This window comes from Lemur catta, chromosome 5 (genome assembly GCF_020740605.2).
Source record: "Lemur catta isolate mLemCat1 chromosome 5, mLemCat1.pri, whole genome shotgun sequence".
Lineage (NCBI taxonomy): Eukaryota > Metazoa > Chordata > Mammalia > Primates > Lemuridae > Lemur > Lemur catta.
The window spans coordinates 75722269-75745913 of record NC_059132.1 but is presented as its reverse complement, the minus strand read 5'-3'; the positions used below and the strand labels follow the sequence as shown (position 1 = coordinate 75745913).

The 23645-nt window shown below is 44.7% G+C and overlaps 1 protein-coding gene across 1 annotated transcript in view; it reads right to left on the bottom strand.

Moving 5' to 3' along the window:
* Nucleotides 1-1212: 1212 nt before the first annotated feature.
* Nucleotides 1213-23645, bottom strand: part of FHDC1 (FH2 domain containing 1) — a 37797-nt gene continuing 15364 nt past the window's right edge. Inside the window, exons 4-12 of the mRNA XM_045552132.1 lie at nucleotides 23193-23295; nucleotides 17626-17711; nucleotides 17434-17534; nucleotides 15261-15331; nucleotides 15053-15160; nucleotides 13247-13317; nucleotides 11083-11200; nucleotides 7617-7781; nucleotides 1213-5576 (exon numbers count right to left, since the gene is read on the bottom strand). Of these exons, the coding sequence (XP_045408088.1) occupies nucleotides 3513-5576; nucleotides 7617-7781; nucleotides 11083-11200; nucleotides 13247-13317; nucleotides 15053-15160; nucleotides 15261-15331; nucleotides 17434-17534; nucleotides 17626-17711; nucleotides 23193-23295 (2887 nt within the window). The 3' untranslated portion in view covers nucleotides 1213-3512. The remainder of the gene's footprint in view (nucleotides 5577-7616; nucleotides 7782-11082; nucleotides 11201-13246; nucleotides 13318-15052; nucleotides 15161-15260; nucleotides 15332-17433; nucleotides 17535-17625; nucleotides 17712-23192; nucleotides 23296-23645) is intronic.

The following is a 23645-nucleotide window of genomic DNA, read 5'->3' as shown; positions in this document are numbered from 1 at the left end:
AGACGAAATTTTCCTTATACAAATTTGGTTTATATATTTGGTGCTTATATGTGTTTGGGGACACATACAAAAAAAAAGGAACCTGTTCTATCTTTTTGGCAGGGCTAGAGCATAAAGCAAAAGTATAATGAAGAACTAAGATCAAAGTTTAAGTTTCAATGGAAAATTCTGTGAAATTGCAAAATATCATCATTGTCAGATGGGAGGAGGTAGGAGAAGGATACTGCACCATTAGAGGCAAAAGTTCATGAATTTGCACACCTGATGAATTAATCGTTCTACCAGAGTATTACAGGGCCTCTCACCATGCCACCTAACTATGTAGAATCTTGAATGAACAATTAAGAAACGGTGGCCCCTCTGATTCAATGAGTATCTTTGGGAGGAGGCCTGGAACACAGGTTCCTTGTGAAAGCCATAAAATAAAAGGGTGAAAAGAAAATTACTTGAGACCCACTATGAAGATGAAAGCATTTGAGGAGGGGTTATCTTAATAACCCCTTATCTGGTGTCCCGAATTGCTTATAACACAGGCACACAGGCAAAATCAGGTTTTAAATGTCCAGGGTATAAGCAGCAGCTCACAACCAGAACATCAGTGACTCTCGTGTTGATGTCTGGCCCAGGGATATCCCTCTAACCCGCTACATAAAATAGGAGAGTAGCTAGGACCAAAACGTTATATAAAACCCTAGGTATAAGGTGCATCTGACGCTCAATCCCCCTTTCTTTTCAAATATGCACCAACACTGCATTTCAAAGACAGCGACACCTCCCTCCCTCTCTGCTCATTCCTGAGCCAGTCACAGAGGTGAGCTGCGATTTCCTAATGGTGTCGTGAGCCAACACAGAGGACACACAGGAGCAGATCCAGACTTGCAGGGCCCACGGAGAGTACACAAAGCCCGGCCCAACATGGAATACTGTGAGGTGAACACTCCATCAACGGCCTGTGTGTCAGACACGTGCTTGCATCCCCACGGGTCTGGGGCAAGGCCACCCACTAAGCCCTCAGTTATGCGCAGGTTCTGTGCTATCAAGACAACACACAGCCAGCAGCCTCATTTTGGCTCTCAGGGACAAGACTGCTGTGTCCCAACACTCCTTTGCTTCTTGTATCCCAGCTTCTCTCTGGACAGGAAATTAAATACTGTCCCAGCAGGACCACACAGATGAATCCATAGAAGAAGCCGATGTAAAATACAACTTCCTTAAGCAGGAACTTTATTAAACTACATGTTACATAAAAGAACATATAAATGGGCCTTTAAATACATTCATTTCATCTTAAACAAATTTACATAGAAACTTATTTACAGTTCTCCATTGTATACTTAAATTATTTTTCCAAGCTTACTACCAATAAAAGGTAATAGAATGATCACCTGCTCACACAGATGCATACAGAAATTGTCCACAGGGCTAAATAAAGCACCGCTTCCCAGGAAACTCAGCTTATTCACTTTTACAGCAATGACTCATTCTGAAGGTGCTTTCTTCTGAACTGTCCTTGAAGTGAGGCCTTTGCTTTAGAGATGCCCAAGGTTGGTTCTGAGAAACTGATGCAGGACAGAGACGAGTCCTGGGTTGTTTACATGCCTTGGACTCTCAGAGCTGGAAGGACCCTTGGAGACCATTGTGCCCCATGTCTGTGGACTGGGAAACAGAGGTTTAGGGAGAGGAAGTGACTTGCCAAAGTCACACGGCATCAGTGATAGGGCAGGGACTGGAACCCAGTACCCAAGCTCCCTCCAAGGGGTCCCGACCCCTTCGGTATCCACAGTCCACAAATGCATGACCTCTTTCATCCGTTTCCCACCCACCCATGTTTTGAACTTGTCTACCTGGCTAAGTAGATGATGTCCTGAGATGGTGAAAAGCAGCTCAGGATTCCCACAGGCATCTTAGCGGAGCCCTGGAATTCCTACTTCAGGGCTGGTTTTACAAGAGGTTTTATGGTCAGGCGCCTCAGTTCTTCAATCATAACGTTTACCTTTAAAGCTTGGCTGACTTACGGAAGCTCAGAGTTTCCAATTAATTTGGATAAAAGGTAACATTCTACAGGACAGAGGCTGTAACATTGGACTCACCACAAATGCATCGTGTTTGCCTAAATCCATCCACCTATCAATGTTGGATTTAAAATGAGGTTTCACTAATAAGTGGCCCAAAGTGGAGAGAAGCAGGGAGGGGGGCAAGTTTTAAAAAACAAAATACTTTCAAGAACTCCCCCATTTCCCAATTAACTTCAGAGAGTAGTGAAATGGGTACTGGGTAGAAAAAGTACATGCTTTCAACCCTTTCTTTTGAATAAAGCCTGATTTTCCCCCCAATTTTTCCTGATGGTATACATTCTTCTGAAAGCAATTTTTTGGGGTCTGTTTTAAAAAAACTTGATTTGGTTTTTCTCAGGATTTAAAAACCTCTGTGATAAGAGATGTCATCAATAAAAAGATGGGGGGGGGGACTCTCTCCAGGCCACATTACACAAAGAAGGAAGGCCGGGAGCAGACAGAGAGAGAAGAAAAGGGAGAAGACAGACTGGGAGACAAAAGGGTTATTCTTCCCTGTAACCAGAGTGAACACAGGTCATAGCAGCCTTCACTCAGTTTTATAACAGACACACAAATGGAGAAACACAGAGGAGGAAAGATGTGCTCAGCCGAACAGCCCTGATGCCTTTCCATTAAAATATGGCACTTTTACATTGCAGAGAATCCAGCGTTCTCCCAGAGGCTGCCCCCGGCCTGCAGGGGAGGCTTGCCCTGCAGCCACGCGGCCCGCGAGGCTCATTGCCCATGACACCCACCCTGAATACACAAGGGCATCTGCTTTCTGTCCAGCGGAGCCCAACTTTCCCTCCTATTCATGCTCAAACCCTCACCCAGAGTCACGCAAGGAGAAATGGGCCGGCCAGAAAGTCTTCAAGGAGCTGGAGCCAATTACAGGATATCTAAGGGCTTTCGGAGAAGTCCAGTCGCCAGCAATGGACCAGGTGTGGGCAGGTGGAACCCTGAGGCCAGGGAACACAGGAAGATAAAAATAGCTTCATATTAAGGATATATATATATTTTTTTCCTGGGAGGCATTTCTTTCACTCTGCAAAAGGAACCAACTAAAACAACATTTAATTTTTATAATATTAAAAAATAAGTCTTTAATATATAAAAACTGGCCAGAAAAAAAAAAATTCTTTTACTTGTTACATAAGAATGTCACCTTGCACGTGAGAGTCTTCGTTTTGGGGGCGGGAGTTAGGGTCAGGGCCAGGGTGTGAGAGGGGCGCTGGCCCCGCCCACCCGGGCCTGGATTTGCAGCAGGAGTCTGTACAGCAGGCTGCAGTCTCCAGGCCCCCCAGCCTGTACCTTCAGTGACCTGATCGTTAGCAGATGGCACCATGGGTTGCTTTATGCATAGCAAAGATTCGGTGATGCCTCTTCCCGGGTCCTCAACCCAGAAGTCTGTCCTCCCCATCTGAATCCCAGCAGACAAGAGAGGGGGGCAGGCACCCATCACTTCCGTAAGGGGCTGAGGATTTTCCCCAGTGCGGTCCGACTGGAGTCCTTCAGTCCGAGGGAGGCCCTCTCCCCGGCCCCTCTGCCCTTCGGAGGGACCTCCGTGTGGCCATTGGGGCCCGCAGCAGGCTCTGGGCACTTCTTGGGGGCCCGGGCGCTGCTGGCCCGCTTCAGGGTACCGCTGTCCTTGACGGCCGCATCCTCAGGGCCACCCTTCACCCGCAGCTGCCGCTGCGACACTGTCCGCGTGATGCCAGGGGCTCTGGCTGCAGGAGGGGCATCAGTTCTCATGCACCGGGATGACGAGGCCACCGTGTTTCGGGCGAAGCTCGGGACCGGGGCTGGGACCCGGGGGACGCTGGGGGCCGGCGGGGTCTTGGGCTCCTCTTCGGGACTCTCGGGACCCTGGGAGCTGGAGCGGCAGATCTTATTTTCCTCGGGCTTCTGTCTGGGGACGTTCCTGAGGGGCTTGGCGCTGGGCTTCCTGAGAGAGCCCCTGCGCTGCAGCGGGGTCTCCTTCCCCTGCCGGGCGCTGCTGGTGCCAGGCCCCCGCGACGGCCTCTGCTCCTCGGCCGCCGCCCCGGCCCCCGCGGGCCTCCTGGGCGACGTGTCCGCGGTCCCCCTCACGGAGCTCCGGCGCGACCACGGCGTGTCCGCGCTGCTGGCGGAGTCCCGGGGGGCCGCCCGGGAAGGCGGGTCCGGTCGCTTGCAGCCGCCCGCGCCGCGGCTGGCCCGGGAGATGGGCACGACCTTGCGCATGGTCTCGCTCTCCGACGCCGTCAGCGTGCGCACCGGCCGCGACACCGGGCCCCGCCGCGCGCCCGGCCTCGGGGCCCCCGGAGGCGCCTCTCTGAGGGAGTTTCTCTTCGGTGCTGTAACATCCTTGCCTTTGGCGGGTCTGTCCCTGGCAAGGCCACCCTTGCAGCTGGGCTCACTCTTCACCGAGGCGGGGGCAGCAGCCTCCGCAGGGGGGCTGGAGGCAGGGTTAGAGGGGACCTGGCTGCCCCCCGTCGTGTCCCCAACCCCAGAGGACACAGAGCCGTCCCCTTCGCCCCCTTCCGCCGGCTCTCCCGCTCCAGGTCTGGAGTCGGCTCCCTCCGAGCAGTCCAGGCTGAGCGAGCAGTCGGTGGCGTCGGAGATGGGCAGCAGAGGCCCAGGATCTTTGTTCTCAGGGTCGCTGCCACCCGCAGGCACCAGGGCCGTGTCGCTGGGCTCGGCAGGGGCAGCCCGGTCATCCCCCAGGGCTAGGCTGAGAGCCCCCTGGGCACCTCTGTCCCCTGGTGTCAGGCTGCTGCTGCCAGCACTGAGTGACTGCGGGCACCCATCCCCTGGAGACACCAGCTCCGCTGGGCTCGAGTCATTCGGGGTCGGCCGGGATGTCTCCTCCACGATCTTGGGACCCTGCAGATTGAACTGGGCCAGGCCTGTCACCAGCTCATGCTCCTTAATCCCCAGAGCCAGTGGCGAGAGCGGAGGGGACCGGGCGGGACCCAAGCCCACAGGCTCGCTGTTCCTCTTTCGCAGGACGCTGTTCCCCCCGCGCCGGGCCCGGGGAAAGGCCGCGGCAGCCTCTTCACCCCCGGCCGCAGGCGGGATCCGCCAAGCAGAGGGAGGCTCGGGGGCTTTCTCCTGGCTCTCCGAGGCCTGAGGTTTGTGAGCACAGTCGGAATTCTGGTCCCTTGGCTCTGCAGGCTCCATCCAGGCCACCGTGGGCCGGGGCTGCCGGGAGCTGCTCCGGGGCAGGCTGTTGAACTTGTTGGGGTCCTCGGGGCTGCCGGTGGAGCTCTCCAGGAAGGTCAGCAGTTCCCGGTCGGCAGAGACGCCCAGGGAGAGGCGGGAGCGGCGGGTGTTGGGGGGCCGGTAGGAGGGGCTGATGGGCCTGGGGTGCAGGAAAGCGGGCAGGTCTTCTGCACCCTTCTTGGTCAGCAGCAACACATCGTTCTCACTGCTGCTCCGGCCAAAGCCCCCAAGCTCCCCGGCCGCCCAGGAGCGCCGCTTCTGCTCCAGCTCCTTCATCCGCTGCAGCTGCCTCAGCTCCTGTGCCTCACGGTCGTGGTTATCCTGAACAAGAGGTGGAGAGAGGCCGGAAGATGCATGAGACACGTGGGACACACGTGCGAGTCCTGAGCCACCTACCCTAAGACCCAATGAGAGAGACATGTACAGAGGGGAGCTCTGGGTCATGCCCCACACTGGGAAGGGGATTCTGTGTGTGTGGAGGGAGGGGGAGGCTCTCTAAAGCTAGAGGGATCTGACCAGAGGGACACACTAGGCCTGGCCCCAACAATCTGTCTACGGTTCACACCTGATCCTTGGGCCCAACTTCCAGCTTCCCAGCCAAGGCATGGTCCCCTCAGTGTGGGCTGTGATTCCACATGTGCATGTGACCTCAACTCCAAGGAAAGTCCGCTTGGGTTCTAAGCAGTCCAAGACAGGATTTCTAGCAAAGTGCTATCACAGGCAATTGCAGAGGGAAAAATACTACGAGCGTTTGAAGAGTGAGCCTCAAATTGTACTTCTGTGTTGCATGGATCTATCTGCACATGTGCACACACACATTTAAGTGCAGCACATTCTACTTAATGATTTAGATGCATCATGTGTACTCAAGATATTAAGAGATGCCTTTCAACTCTGTTCTCCGACTGCTCCTTGGTTACAAGAAAAAAAAAAAAAAACACAACACCACAAATACCATGGTGGCTCTGCCCCTTTTGCCCCCAACCTGTTCCCACAATCAGAGAAGAGGAGCAGGTATGCTTTACTAATCCTTCAACACTTCACTGTTCTCCAAAGCACCCAGCCCTTCCCAACAAAACTGCACCAGAACAAATGCAGATACCAAATCACACTTTACTGCCCGGCTGTGTGCTTTAAATATATGTGTCATGTAAATATGTGGATCTCACAACCCAAATCTGTTATCGTTAGCAGTTTTTACTTGAAAATCAATTTCCTCCAATGGTGGCCTTTCCCTTCCAAGTTTCTGTGAGGCTCTGGCTGGGGACTCTTGGCTCCTCCTGCAGCTCTGGCCTCGGCCTCTCCCATCGTCCCCACATCTCTCAGGCTTTCTCCTTTCAAGGCTGCCTGTGGCGGGGGTGGGGCCAGTTCCTGGCACTAAGGACAGCGGGGCTGAGAGCATCACACAGGTGGCCTCACGGGCCTGCAGAATTCCAAGTGGGAGTGAGGGCCTCCGAAGGAGCCAACTTGGCCTCTACACCCACCACTGCCTCCCACAGCTGAGCTCACTGCTTGGCCAGACGAGCGTAAACGTGGCCACAGGCTGAGCCTCCTTCTCTCAGCTGGACAGAGAAAGGAGGGGTTGAGAATGCAAAGCAATTCTGAGCCTAAGAGAAAGTCCCTCAAAGAATTTCAGCCATAGACAAATCTGCAGGGGAAGAGATGACTCACAAGTATTGGGTTCCTCATCACCACCTGAAATGAAGGGATTCAAGTTGTTGTTTTGTTTTTAATTGGCAGATTAAAGTTTTATTTGCAAAGCCAAACAAACCCAGAGAGTTTTCTGGCTTCTAAATTAAACCCAGAGATTATTGGAATTGGCAGTTGAAGGGCAAGACATGTAGCTGTTGTGCTCAATATAGCAGCAGGCTTTGAAAATATTTGAGAATTTCCAAGGCTGCTCCAGCTGAGAGCAACACAATTCCCGTGGTGCCAACCCCACAGGTGGAAGGGAAGGCCCTCCCGTCAGCAACAGAAGTCTCCCTGAAAGGGGACATTCTCTGTTGGGGAACGGGTGAGAAAGACATTCAGGATCTTCAGGAGACTTTTAAATATGACTGCCACCATAGAGCAACCTTCCTAACAAAATGCTTTTAGGGCATTAATGAGTGTGTTGGTATGAGCAGCAAAGCCGCAGAGGCGGCCAAATGCCAGGCTCCTGATGATACGGAAGCCTCAGGGCTGGGATGGCAGAGCTACTTCCCTGCAGTCCCAGCCGAGAGGCTGGCCATACACCTTGGCCAGACGTTCCTGAAACCAGGGAGACACCGAACTGTCTTTCTGCCATAGCAGAGGACTGGGTCAAGAAGAAAAATTAAAATTCCAACAACTCTGAAAACCCAGACATGCTACCAGCCATACCTTAACTGCTTTGTTGAATCTGGTACAGAAGTCTCTAAATATCTGAAAGCATTCGTCCAGTTTCATGGTTTCTTTGTCTTCACAGAAAAAATCTATAAGGGTGTGGGCCTCATCCTGGAGCTCTCGTTTCCAGTGTTCCAGTTCTGTCAGCTTTTCTATGGCAAACTGTGGAAAAACAAATCAGCACATGCTGAAGTAAAAACACGGTCAGCTGGTGAGGCACTCAGCACTGCGTCGGGTGCCCGGGGAAGATGTGCTCCCGGGGTTCAGTTTTGGGTCTCGGGAAAGGCAAGGCTTATGGCAAGGCCAGTGCACTCAGAGCCAAAAGGAAAATAATTCAACCCAAGCAAAGCCTTGGGGAAAGCAAAGTGAACTCCTGTGTAAGACCCAGAAGCACCAAGACAGATTTAAAAGCTTTAACCTGGAGAATGCCACTAACAAAACTTTCACCTTTAATGTCTGGAAGGTTCACTTTTAATGTTTGCTGGAAAAAAATGACACAGGTATGGAGTGGGTTTTTATCAAGAAAGATCCATTTTGCATCTGTTTTTCCTTCTCTTAAAACTGAGTCTTAATCTGGCCAAGAGTCGAATTTAGGGTCCCTGAAGTTACTTGTATTGAAAAGTTGTCAATTTTGCCCTGGGGAGAGGCAGTTTAAATTTAATCCCAAATGAGCTCTGTCAGGATCCGTGTTACCCCCACCCAAGGACTGAAGCCCTTGTGCCTAAACCAGGGGTGTTCATCCACGTCAGCTGGGAGCTTTAACAGTCCACGCTTGTACCCCATTCACACAATTCAATATTCAGCACTAAAATATTCTACTAAAACTCCCCAGGAGATTCTGATGGGTTCTTTTGGTTAGGAATTAGTCTTATACATATCCACTCTCTTTACTTCTTTATTTTCTCCTAATTCTTCTAGGACAAATAAGTCTCTGAGGCCCCTATAAATCCTGGTACTGCCTCAAAAAAGAGTTGGGAATGAAAGAAGCTTGCTTTCCTCCAGCGAGTCCCCAAGGCTTTTAGGATGGGATCTGCCACGTCCAAGGGTCACAAGCGCACTTCCCTGCCGGCAGTTCAGTGACAGTGTGTTGATGGTAAAGAGGAAGCAGCGTGGAGAGGGAGAGGAAGGACCTCGGCTAGACCCTTCAGGGGAGACCGAATATCTGGAATCACACTGAAGCTTTATGCTGCTTTCTTGTTTACTGGGGAATAATGCTGATATGAAGAAGGAATGTAGAAATATGTTATTTGATGAAATCACATGTATCGTGTTTTTTAAAAAGGCTTATATTTGAAAAAACTTTTTTTGTGAAGTGGGGATGAGCTTAGGAAATGGTAAAGCCATAAGTTGCCCACCTTCAAGGAGTGGGACTGCTGTTTGGACATGCTTGGAGAGCTATAGAACCTACAGAGAATTCTCTTAAGACAACACCTCCTTCCTGCTCCAACCCATGTTACCCCTTAAAAGCCCTTTTCTTAAACCAAACACATTCAAGAGTTGTAGGAAACCAAAACTATTTAAGAAACCAAATACCAGGGAAAGTAACCATTTGAGTCAGTAGCCCAAGGCAGCGTGTGCATTCGTGATGTATTTTTCTTTACGGAGAGAATGGTATTAATGAAAGGATAAATCTTTGCCTGTCATTCTTTCACAAGGGGAAGATGGAGCCCAGCCAAGAACAGCTCGACTGCAGAAAAACAGGCCTCTTGAAAGAATCTACACGGGAGCTTAGCTCCACCTCGTATGTCCCCTCTCTAGATCCTGTGGGGACTGACAGAACGCCAGGAAGGAAAAATTAAACCACTGAAGTCACCCTTCGGACAGTGAAACATTCAGAATATGGATCTGAAAAGTAACCATGCTCTGAGTTATTTGCCACGAGTTCTACATGATTAGGGCCACAAATAAAAAAGTCCAAAGCTACACTGGCAAAGCAAGAATGACAACAGGCTTGCAGTTGTGATATCAAATTCAACTTGACATCTGTAACTTGCCTGCTACAAACCAAAGTTCCAAACCAATTCACTCAGTATTTCTTGCCCACAGGTCAAAATACTGAAATAAATCTGCAAAACTGTGTTCCTGTTTTCTTTGTGCTCAAAAACCTTGAATGATGTCCCACTGCTTATGGTGTGAAGTCCAGTGTTCAGAGCGCCGTTCAGAGACCCGCCTGGCCTGCCCTAACCTACCTTGAAAAACGTTATCTCACCTATTCAAAAAGAAGTTGAATTTAAGAAAGAAAAGTACATAGCTGTGTAGAATATTTTATTTACAGAGAGGAAAATGACTAAAATGACTAACAGAAGAGTTTAAAGAGTTAAAACAAGGTTGCTTGCCTTTGAAGAGTAGTCTAGAGGTGAGGATCATCCTTTCGTATTAATATTTAGTATTAGATACTAATATTTAATAAGAACTTGGAATGAAACGTTCAGAATTTTAATCTGGAGGTGTGAGGGTTCTTATTCTTGAATTTCTAAATGTGTTATATGCATCTGACTGCACTTAGTGTTTAGTAGTTTCGTACTTTGAGAAAAATGTGTGTACTTTAACAGGAAAATTAGAGTTTGGTTATACTTAAAAGAAAATACAGAGCACGTGATTAATAATAAAAATAAACTCACAGCACAGCCAAACAAAATCAAACATCTGCCGACATGAGCTAAAGCTTATAACATTTCGAAGCAGCTGAATTAATGAGTGAAGACTTCAGCTGGCACGATACTGGGAGCACACTGTTCCTCCCCAGTGCCAAGGGCAGCCCCGCCGCACAGAGTCCGCCCTGCGGGTCTCAAAGCACTAGCAGCACTTCAGGTGGCACACCATTTCACCGAAGACTAAGAGCATGAGACAGGGCCGCTTTTTTTAAAAATAAGGAAGATAAAAGAAGTATGTCAGACTATGTGATTAGTGAGTCACAGTGAGCTGTCACAAACATGTCCACTCTGCTGTTTTTGTTGATGTTATTCGGCATAGCTCCTGACACACCCTGTGGACCTGATGTATTCCGGGTGTTGATAGGCACAGCTATCGTGTGCTCCGTTCCCATTATAAAACATGCCAAAACGCAGCTTGTTTCTTCAATATAAACAAGTGAAGCAATGACAGCCCAAGTTCTAAGGTGTCGTGATGACTCCTGTGGAACTTCATTCTGCTACCCAAAGTCTGACTGCATAGTCCAAATGTAAGCGCCATGAGTTGATACCATTTCACCACAGTAAAGTACAATAATGCAAATTGAGCTACGATAAACAGAAGCCCAGTTCTTAAATACCTTACATTTCTGTCATACTCAATTCCTCTGCAAAGAATGGGCACTGAAATACAAAGTTCCTTTTCCTAACTCGGGGGAAAAATATGAATGGGAACCTGATGCTTCCACAAATACTCCCATGCAAATTTAACGGGCCTCAGTGGTGCTGCTGCAAGACGTGATTAGAGGGGCTGGCGTGAATCCCCTACGAACCTGAAGGAAATCTTCCATCTGCTGACAAAGCTCACCATCCCGCTGGATGTTTTCCTTCAGCGATCTCGTCCTGGCAAACAGCGAGTGCAGCTCTGCCTCCGTGTTATCCAGAGATAATCTAAAAGAAGAAAGGGGAGAGTGGGCAGTTGGCACAAGGAAGCCCTGTTTCGTGTGGGTACATCAAACAAGACCAACTATTGGTCAACCTTGGAAACAGAAGGGAGAGCTACTGCAATTACATTCACCTACCCCTGTATTTAGATCTTGTGTGTTTCCTCCTGTATTTTTTAAGCGGTGATTCCTTCCTAAAGACATACACTGGTTCAAAGAGAGCAGGCTGTAACTTTGCTCCACAGGTGAGATGACTCAAACTATGGGACTTACAGAGTTTCTCATAAAATAGGTCTGAAGAGCTTTACATAAAAAGTGCTAAAAATTAAAAGCCATCAGGACTCTGGGAGACACATGCTTTCCTCTGGCCACTAAACACACTAAGTTCTCCTGAGGAGCAAGGCAATGTATGTCGATAATCCTGATTCCAAGGGTACTACGGAGATGGTAAGCTGACTTCACGTTATTCGCCACAGATACCCAGAGCAAGCTCTCTGTATTTTACGGAGAACTAAAACACAGCTAACAGTTCTGCAACTTAATGGTTCAGTCCATTGCAATGCTTTTGTTATATACATCAAATTGAGATGAGCAGAACATGAACGATGGTTTTGTCACCTGATAAAGTGAGCAGGTGAAACCTAAAATCCAGGTGAAATTCATAAATTAGGTTGCATTCACGCTTCCATTATTGATTCTAATTTTTCTTTATGCAATAAAGTTTTCCAACTTCATTGGTCGGTGCCCATCTGATATGTGTTTGTACTTCACAAGTGTATTTCGCCATCCATTTCAAACCAACTAACCAACCTACCTTACCGGATAGGGTTTTTCTAAGATAAACTTCCAATCCAACTCTGACCAGAAATGCCAATTCAAAAATGTAATGATAATTTCTCTATATATATCTCTTAGTTTCATTTCCATACTAGTCAAAGTATTCCCACACAAATTTCCTTTAGTAATTCAAAAACAAAGCAGTTCATATCTTATAAGATGCCCATTCTGGCGATCTGTAAACATGAATTATGAACTGTTTATACCTTTGAACTGATAAACTCACTTTGGAAAAGACGTATGATCTCTGGATAGATGTTCATAGAGTCAGTAACATTGAGCTCCCAGCCAATGACAGGGCTATGAGCTATGGTTCGTTTGTTCATATGCATATGGTTTATAGCTGGATATAGCCACGGAATGAATAAATATATGATATGAACTGGGTTGATACATGAAGTTGTGTGCTGAGCCAGCTCATCAGAGCCAACTGTGGGTATCTCTTCCCAACTCTGCATTCGGTAACACTGTGTTGGTAGCTTGCAATCAGCCCCGACAGCAGTATTCAGGGCATGGAAATCAGCAAATGCTACAAATCAGGACTTCTTTCTCAAAGAGCTGATTAGTGATCATTTACTACAGGATGCATGGATATGTATTGTAAATTTAAAAACACAGAACTCAAAACAGCACATACACACTGATTATAGCGACATTAAAATACACATCTACATTAGGATCAGAAGCAAATTAGAGTGATGTAAACAGACCTTTATGTTTGGTAGATAATTTCTCTATAAAGTCGAGTGACTAATTTAAAATAAAATCCTTTCACAGCTCTTGGTATGGTTCCAACCCCTTCTAACGCAATAGAAAATAAATGTACCATGTCAGATTCTACAAGGAAACAGTAATGTATGTCCCTGAAAGTTTGATTGATATATATTACCTCCCAAGGTAATAGGCTGTGTTGCTTAAACTCTACCTTTTGGGTGTGGAGGGATTTGAAGTTCTTAATCCATATTTTTTTACACTGATGATATTCATTAGAAGAGACCGAAATAGTTTTTTACTTTAGTTTAAGAACTCCAAATTCCAAAAGTGCTCATACACATATCTTAAGCAAATGTAAAAGAAAGCTGAAAGTTCAACAAGACGAAACCTTTTCAAGTGCAAACTGAAATCCAAAAGTTGTAACTATTCATCAGTTTTCATAAGAAGGTAGTTTAAAAAAACCTTGAATTCTCACAATTCACTGCCAGTCTTCCTTGCTTACCTAGCAGCCTCCTGAACATGATGTAGTTTCTCTGAAAAGTTCAGAAGAATGGCATCTTTCTTTTGGGCTTCCTGGAACAAAGACAGAATTTTCTCTCACTATATGGATAAAATTGGAAGGCAATAATTTTCTTAGGGCTTAAAGGAAACTTAAAATCACTGCTCCTGTTTTTAAACTTGACACATTCAAAGCAATTCATTGAGACATGAACTCTGATATTCTTAGTAAGGTTTACCAGAACTCCTCTACTCTCAAGATACATTTAACTTCCCAGAGCAATTAATCTTGATGTGAAATACAATTCATGTGCACTAAAACTCAATAGAAGGAGGTGGCAGCTTACTAGGGTCCATTGTTTCTAGGAGAGTCCAATATATCCTGCTTAAATACCACCCATACCTATGAGTATGCCTTTAAATGATTGAGATACCTTCAGCTGTTAAACCAGTTTGCAAACTGAGTTTAATCAGAAGGTACACAAGCTATGGAGGTGTTTGGATTCTTCCTTCACCTGTTTAGAGGGTGAGAGGAAGGCAGATGGGAAAGGAGCAATTACTGACTCAGGAAACTTCCCCACATGGGCAGAGACCAAGTTACACAGAACACCTGGACACATGGATCTGTAAGAACTCTGCCAGAATAATATCTGCAATCCATGCTGGGTAAGGAACACATTTTCTTCTTTTAATGCTCTGAAAATTAACTTTCCAATCAAGTACCAAATTAAACATGACCCTCTGTCTTCTGAACAATATAGTAATAACAGTGTGTACTATTTATGGAGAGTATACTGCATACAAACATTGAGCTAAGCCCTCTCAATTACCTGGTTTTGAGGTAAGTTATCACCACTCCAATCATTAGATGAAGAAATTGAGGGTCTTAAGGCTTAAGTAACGTGTCTGAGGAAGTACAGCTAGCGAAGGACAGCCAAAGTCTCCAGTCCTGCCCTGTTCTGAAGCCCGCATGCAAAACAAACATGCAACATGGCTTCCTCCCAGGTTAAAGCTACATGTATATCACTGATGGCAAAACAACAGGGTGATTCAGTGGAGAAAAAGCAAATCAGTACAATTAGCTGAGATCATTTAACAACAAAGAGATAACTGTCCTTGGCTGAACTTCCACTTTGTACCTAGCTATTTTGGTGTTACAAAGACCCGGTCAAGAAAAGAACCAAAAGATAGGGTCAGACCCTAAGCCCTGTGCTGGCAGCCCTGTGCTGTAATGCATGGTTCACAGAGAAAAAAAGTAATCTTTCTACACATATCTGGTCAAAACTCTAGTCAATTCCACGTGGGAAATGATTGACTACCCAGCCCTCCACTCTCTGCCCCTATGGCCACTACCCTCCTCAACTCTCACCAAATAATTGCCACCAACTCCCACCAAGACATGTCCCTATTTCTAGTTCTCTCTCCACTCCAGCCCAGCCTCCATGGTGCCTTATTTTCCCAAAAGCAAAAGCAAAAACCCTGGTCATGCTGTTATGCTGTGCACAAGCTTCAGTTGGCCCCCACTGCTAAAGCGTGAAATCCAAATTCCCCACCTTTAACATCTGAATCCTTCATAACTGGCTTCACCAGCCTCTCTGCCTCACTCTCCCCACTTCCCTGCAGCCCTATAACCCTAGGTGCTGTTCGCCTCAGGAATCTACAAATAGTGCTTCTGCAAATAGAACCTTCTTGGAACTCGCCATGCCCTTTCCTAACTGTGTTTGACACCACCTCACGCCTGGGAAAAACTTCACCGTCTCCCAGGGGGATTCATACACATTCTTTCCCTGTATTAATCATTTCCACATACCTGTGCAACAAAGTGCAGAAGATTCATCCCAGGTTTATTTGCTTTTGTGTCTGCCAATTTGAGCAAAGAAGACAGTTTAAATCCTACTGCATTGCCAGCATACCCTCCCTAAAGAAGACAAATCAAGAAAAAAAATATATATATATATACACCTTTAGAAGGACAAAGTTGAAAATACAACATTTCAATTGTTTTGAATTTTACTTACTGCATTCATGATATTCCCAGCCTGGAGCACCAAGTGCAATATCGAATGTAGCTCCTCACACGACATCAGCTCTATCAAAAAAAGCACACCACACCACGTTAGAGAAGCCTTCAGCTTCAAATGCACAGGACACAGCTACCACATCCAAGTTCAAGTGTGTCTGAAGCAATTTCTGACCCTAAACGGTACACAAAGACTGAAAAAACAAAGCAGCACCTTCTACGGTATACCTAACACACCATCTGCTACTGGCAATGTCATAGTGTTTGACTGGGAATCAAACATATATGACAGGTAAATATCACAGAATAGTTCATAAAGAGAATTTTCGAGTACTAGAAAATCCAAAAGCCTAATGAAAAGCAGTACACTGTGTTACAAAAATTAACTTTCTTCTCAGCAGTCATTTCTTTAATTTTTTCTTTATATCCACTAGCCTTTGAGACTGCATTTATAGAATATGAAAACTAATAGCAACCAGCATTTTGCTCAGCCAATGAGTTATGAAGAGATTAAAAAAATAAACAGGCTTGGATGACATGTAAATAACTTGAAAAACACTAGCCCTGAGGGCTCAGGCACCCAGAGAATCTTTCCATTTTATTCAAAGCTACACATTTCATTTGGACTGGCTGAAGGTTTTAAAAAGAAACTTATCACTGTATTATGTTGGTAAACTAGCTCTTTATTAACACCAATCTTTTGTACACCTATGCAAAGAAACAAAATTAAAAATGTTTTCATATATTTGAAAAGCTAAAAAGAAAACCTGATAATTAAAATTATGCTATATATGGATAATAAAATGTCACCTATGATATTTTTAAGTTAATATTCTCCATTAAGTCTGGTATTACTTTCAAAAAAATTACACGTTTGGATCACTGCCTATATTACGTTATCTAAGGCGGCCAGTTTTGGAAGGGTAACCAGATAAGAAACGTTTCTGCCGTGCCCACAAATTTGCATTGCTCAATATGAAAACATATTCTTCCAGAACAATCTTTCCAAGTTGCTGCAATAACCTTGGTATGGGAAAAATCTTAAAAGGCCTGTTTATCGAAAGGAAAAAAGACTTCTTCTTCTTAGTCTCCTTGCTAAAATGAAGAAAATGTGATGGATCGGAGAGAAAAATTTTATGTCAACACAAGCCAGAGAGCAACTAAACAGGAAAAACAAATAGGAACGAACAGTTCTACAACAATAACTAGAAATCCGGAAAATGACCAAAAGGAAGTCAGGCTGGCTCTGATGAGTGCTGGAAAATGTGAGGGTCAAGGAGAGCCAGAGCATTTGCCTGGGAGATGAGCAGGAGGCGGCTGCAACTCTGCCAGGCCTACAGTCCCAGCACCACGAATGCCAGAACCCAAAGCTTCCGTCCCCATCGCATGAGACATACAGCAACCCTGACAGGAGTCTGTCCACGCTGGGCAGGCACTAATTTAAAGAGTTGTTCAAAGAAATGAAAATGACCAACTTGCCCCTCTCAAGCTTAAACAGCCCACCTGAAATTGGGAGTCTGGAGAAGTGGGTGGGAAAAGATACCATAGAACAGAAAGGTCAGGAACCCGGGCACAAGAGCCACACCGTTGATGCCTGGAAAGGCCATCGGCTTCTGGAACAGCAGGGACCCAGCCACCAACAGAGGCCAGAGCAGGGAGAGGAGAGGCAGCTGGCCCAGGGGCCCAGGCTTTGTGCATGCACACACCACACACCACGCCACACACACACACACACACAGACGCTACCTGACACACACACACACACACACACACACACACACACACACATACATACACAAACGCTACCTATCACAAACACACCCCACGCACATACATACACACTGCGTACCACAGAGACACACACACAGAGAAAGCTAACCTAGGAGGGGGAGTAAGAGTGAGTTGCAAACAGAAAGGCTTACTCTGAAGCTTGAGATGAAACTTCCTTTCAAGGCAGGATAATATGCAAATCAATACTCATTCCGAGGAGTGGGGGGAGTGAACAGAAATAAATCTTAAATGCATCTCTAGTAACATTTCATTTCCCTTTTTAGGGTATATCAGAAATACGGGACTTTCCATTTCCAATTTGAATTCAATTTTTTTACAAAAGTAAACTGCCACCAAAATTAATAAAAACAAGTTGTATGAAGGATCACGTGTTTACTTACCTTTCGTAGCAGTTCTTAAAATTGTTATATCTGTGTATAGAGAAGAACAAGAAGGTAAAAATTCCTTCTTTAGCACCATGGCTTCAATCCGAAGTGAATAGCTGGAAAATAAAAAGTAAAACTGTAGAATTTAATGTCATTAGTTTATAAATCTTACTCTACAAAGAACAATGATCAGTGACTGTATCTTACTTTGGCACCTGAATTAAGCAGTGCAGAAAGGAGTCTGCCAGGGACAGCTTGGACACATCGCCACTAAATGTTTTTAATTTCTTTACCTAAAAGACAAATGGAAAAGGATATAGAGAAAAAAATCACTTATGATTAAAAGTTAAGATTATTTTAAATTTTATCCTAGAATTCTTCTAAGAACATAGGATTTCAGTGCTAAATTCAATTTACTAAAAATATAGACCTAGGAAAAGACAGAAAAGGAAATTATCACATCTACTCCTTTGTTTTTCACAAGAAAGAAACAAAACTCACAAATTTGAAAGTGAAGAGCGAGTGTCACATGCATCTATAGACATCCAGTCCTGTGCAAGCCAGAGAGCTGGAGCCACCAGAATCCTCAGGAAGGTTACCAAAGGGATAGGCTAAAAAAGGATCAGTTTTAAGGATGAAGATTTTCTGTAAGCAATAATCTGGAAGTGAGATCATTGTTTGGGAGAAGAAAGACAAGACTGGATAGTCATTATAACATGGTCCTTTAAGTCATAAGTGAAAAAAATCTTATTTTGAGTATTTTGGATATAAAATACATAGACTGGGTAAGGTTTAACATAGATCTTTCTGGGGTCAAATGCCACTTCAGATACAATAGCTTTAAAGGAAAGGACTACAGCATGTTCAGGTGAGAACCTACTGGCTCTCCAGCAGGGAGAAAAAAAAGAAAAATTGCTTAAAAAACTGAAAGATCGATGTTAAGATGTTTCCCTATGAAAAGACCAGATAATAAAAATAATTAATAGTATGTGCAGTAGGATCTCACTTCTATAAATTTTTTTAACGTATCTCCTATCCTCCAAGCCTCCCATGTGCACACCTGCATGCATGCACAGGAGAAAGACGAAAAGGGCCCATGGACACTGGGTGATAGGACTACAGGGATTACTGTTTTCTTCTGCTGCTCATTTTTATTTTCTAAAACATCTACAGTGATCATGTATTTTTCTCTCATACAAAAGTAAACTAAACTAAGTTTTTAAACACACAAATATTCCTTCAACTGTAGTAAAGGGAAAAAAGAAGAGTTTTGACATAGGTGAATAGCCAAATCACTAGCAGGTGGGGTGGAGGTGAAGAGAAAGTTTCAAACGTTAGATAATAATGTGTTAGATAAAATAAAGCGTTAGATAATAAGTCATGCCTTCCCCACACAGAAAACTGGACCAATCCCATGGCAAAACCACTTCTAAGTCCACTGTTAATACAGAGTGCTACCTTTATACTATTAGTGAAGTATACAGCCTATCCTTGCAGCTAACTGTTGCCAGTAAGTACTTACCACTTTTTACCATTCTTTATAAAGCTTATTTTCTTCCACCCCCTGGGTTATGACTAATAACATAATTTTTAAGCCCCTTGAAAAATAGGAAATGACAGTTCAAAAACATGAAGAAAGGAGTATTTGCAATATCTACTTCAATTATTTGAAAATATGAAAAACAAAATGTAACAGTACAAATTCACACCCTAGTATTAAGTCTGGTCCTTAAGACTGTTTTCTTTCTTTTTTAGGGCAGAAATTACATTTCTCCCCAGAGAGCCCAAAAGTGAATCTATCATTTTTTGCCTCACTACATTTCAGGGCATATGGCACTTCTGGTTTAGCTAAACCCAAATCAGTGCCTGGTTTCTGAACTGAGAAATCCATAGGATGAATTCTGATTTCTTCTAAACTAGAGTTTAACAATTCACTATATATGGGCAGGGGCAGAGTGAGGTTGTACCTTTTATAAAACCATATACGTAGCCTGCGTAAAGCTTCTGAAAATAATAGCAGTTTTCAGTCTAAAGCATAAGAACAAGTCATGCTAAGTAAACTTGGTAAATCTTTCCATTAAACATGTGCTGAACTGTAAGGGAGCAATGATTAATCTCCTTCACTTGTGTAAAAGGCTAAAAATGTTTATGGATTTCAAGAGAAGGGTGATGGAAAGACTATTTAATTTAAATGCCATGTATACAGTTCTTCGTTTTATTTCAAAATGAGATTTATGTTCATTAAGAGGGATTACTGTACCTTCACAGTGGTAGGGAAGTAAAAAAGAGAGGTGAACAAACCCTATAATTATTATGCATTCTCATCGTCATTATCAAAAAGCATTTATTAAACATTGTTAGGCATAATTTGTTGGCTGGGCCAAGACACACTCATTATGACCCTGGCTGTGCCGGGTTTTTGTCCTAATAGAGCATGCTCCTGGAGCCACAGGTTCCAAAGGGCAGGCTCCTTCATCCTATCTAATTCCAGTCACAAGGCCTGGAAATGAAGGATTTCCCACCAACGTGGCCGCCCAACAGACGACCCCTGGGCTTCCTCCCTGTTCTTCCCCTGTTGGCAAGAGAGTAAATGAAGAAGACAGGAAAGAAGTAATAAAAATGTCCAGAGGAGACAACTCAAACTGCTTCCAGAGAAACAGCAAGTTTCTACCAGCTCCAGCCCTGACACTGAGGCAGCAGACCAGGAACCAGCAGGCTGGGTGAGGGCTCCCCGGCCCCTCCCCACCCTCCGGCGTGGGAACACTGTGCTGGACAAGAGCACACTCCCAGGCCTTCATTTCTGGGTCCACCTTCTTCCTCTGCAAGTGTTAACCACACGTTTGAAGAAGGATGAACAAACATGCCAGATAAAAAGATTTGTGGCGGAGGGCAGAGAAATTCCTGACAACCTTGGCCTCGGTCCACCTGTCAGCTGAGAGGGCGGGAGAAAAAGGGGGCTGTTTCCGTTCATATTTTTCAGCGCACTGATAAGATTACAGTATTATTCGAGTGACACTTACACCAGTACTTTGTGATAGCAGAGGTGATGAAAAGGCTGGGAGGTGAGTGCAGTGGGAGGCGAGGTTTTGATAACCTTTGCCCTTCCTTCCTCGAAGGGAGGCAGTGGAGTGCCACAGAAAGGATGCACTGTGATGGGGCCAGAGGGATCAGGGTTCAAGTCCACCCTGTCCTGTATCACCCTGAAATCATGTGACTCCAGGCAAGTTATGGCTAACTCATGGGAGCCTCAGTTTCTCATTTGTAAAATAAGGAATATAATGTCGCTGCAAGGATTAAATGAAAAATACACAAAAGAATCATTGCTCTGATTTATTCACTTTCTGTGTACCAGGCACTAGGCTAAACACCTTAAATATATGATCTCATTTCACTTCATTCTGCCCTGTCCGGTGCTTGGGACATGTGGGCACTCAATAAATGTTTAGTCCTTACTTGTGCTAAAAATCAGTGTACAATGTTACACCACCAGCTTAGCTTAGTAACGTGGTTACACAGGCACTTAAGCATCCATTAGCATATTTCTGTCACATTCCTAAACCTCTCTTCCTTGGCCCTGCCTCCTCCTTTGCTTCATCCTACAACCTCCATCCAGAGACTCAGACTCCAGGGTTGGCCCTGGGTCCAGGTGGTGCCGGAGCCACAAAGCATTCACAACAAAGCCAATCTGTCCTTGCAGCGGGCATCAGTCCCGAGGTGGCTTTGGCTTTCCCTGAGACGCTTACCACAGCACAGATATCCCAGAGTGTTCAGGGAGAGGCTCCGAGCAGCCGGGGACTGTCAGGGTGTTCCTGCTGAAGGAAGCTTCCAGTTGAGTTTGGAGGGTGTGGTGAGCTGAAGCTTAGTAGTAATGTAAACAAGGAGGAGTGTGACCAAGCTTGTCAGATATTCAGACTGATGGCCTTGCAGCAGCAGGGTGAGGGGAGGAACAGCTACAGCCTGGTTTGGTGGCTGGGAAGGCCTTACAGGGTCCCACTATGTTTTGTCTCCGAGGTCAGCTAACAGCTCAGCAGCTACCTGCCTGGGGGTGAGAGAGTCTCAGGGACTCGGGGCAGCACTTAGGTGAGTTTTTGTCATCTTGTCCTTAACATTCTTCCTTCTGAATTATATCCCACACACAACTCAAAAAAACCCAGAATTCTTTTAAAATGTGAGAGGTTTGACAGCTAATTTGACTCTCTGAAAAATCCCTTTGCATTTTCTAATCACCTTTCAAATGAAAAATGAAGATATTAGGAACATGCTATTCAGTTTCCCACCTCTTCACGCATGAAGCTGGCAGCCTCCCTCATGTCTAACTTTCATTTAGTTCGCAATTTAGAGCTTTTCAGAGCACTTTCACATGGGCTATCAAATTTGATCCTCACTTAAAAAAAAAAAAAAACGATGAGGTCAGTTAGGAGTGGGTATGCAGAGCGGTCCTAAGGAGGAGTCATGAAAACAGCCCAAGTGGGAATAAGGTCTCACGAGCAACTAAATCTTTTTAAAACTCTAATCAGTTAAAACCTATCCATCCTCATGAAGATATTGGAACTCCCATTCTTTGTATAAAAGAAAGACTAAGGTCTGTTCAGTATGTACGATCCAGGGTAAATTATGATTTAATGTACCTTTCCTTTAAGACTTTAAGACCCTTTACTAACATTAATAATTGCCATTAATTAATCTTGGCTTAGGTTAATTACACTTAATTTGCAAACAGAAAACTTGAGATAGAGAGAGCACCCCAGGTTATTAGATACACCTAGATAAAACTAGAGACTCTAGTTACTCACTAACATCCTAAATTTGGCATTGTGAGTTTAATATTAATCAATGTAAAAGAAAAAGTACAAATATATCTCTCTTGTTGTTATTAATGGCACTAAAGTCAAGTTCCATAAATTATGTGTGGGAAGAAGAGTGGGAAGGGGAGGGAGGAGTCAGAAGTGTGTGTGAAGAGGATAAGTTATATAAGAAGTCACCCTTTACTTTTACTTATAAAGTAAAAAACTTTGTAAGATTCTATATTATTTGTTTACAAGCACAGGCATTTGTGTCATTTCTTATTGAATTTTTTTAAGTAATTTTTCTTCAGAAATACAGGACAATATCCCGCTATTGGAAGATTTTATATTACCGTTATTCTGTTTTTTCCTATTAAGCTACTAACCATTCAACAATTCAGTTAATTTAGTTCAAATAAAACAAATAACTTTATATTATGACATTGTATTGCTATCACAACAATTTTCACCTTTGAATCAAGTATGTAGACAACATTTATTAACAATTTACCTACCTCCCCAAATTTTTAGAGCATCTTTATTCAAAATGGTTTTCATTTTTTAAAAAAAAAGTCTATGTATTATAAAACAACTTGAGTAAAGGTCATCTTTAGATGATGGAAAAGGAACTGAAATGTGTTGAGCTCCCATGTGCCAAGAATCACGTTAGATCCATAACTAGGGTTTAATCATCTTGACAATCCAATGAGGTAAGCGTCATTATCCTCCTTTTACAAGTCAGGAAACTAAAGTTCACAAGACTTAAGAACCTTGTCCAAGTTTCTCAATTAAGGGTACAGCTTGAATTTGAACTTAGATTCTCTGACTCCATAACCCATGTTCTTTCTACTGGGTCACTTACTACTTTTATGTAAGAAAACTGGCCCTGGGTAGGAGAGTGCCGTTTCCAGGTGAGTTTTGACACTCCTAAAAATATTAAGCTTTTATGATCACTCCTAACACCCAAACCTCAAGCGCCAAATTCCTTACCTCTTCTGACTCTGGCAAAAGCTTAAGAAATTCTCGCAACGTCTCTGATCCATAATGCTCACTCTTTCCTTGATGAATGTCTTCTACAAGGGACTGAGGGGACCTTGAAAAGATAATGAATCACATTCCATTTCACGTTTGCTGGAGTGCCAAGAGAGACGCAAACCAGTGGAAATTAAAACAAATCTCCTCCACCCTCTTCCCCATCCCGCCTCCTTCGCAATCTGGCCCAGTGGTTTTGTGTCAGTGCTCACGACAGCCCCACTGCTGGGAAAGGGGGACCCTGACACACGGTTTCAGAGGCCCCTTCACCCAGGGAGCCATCCTCGGTCATCCCAAAAAGGTTGAAAGCAACAACAAGCACTGGGGGAAGAAAAATAACCCCCCTTGGTCTCATTGGAACCCCTGCAGAGCCCTCTCCTTTCTACTTTAGAACGTGTAAATTCAACCATA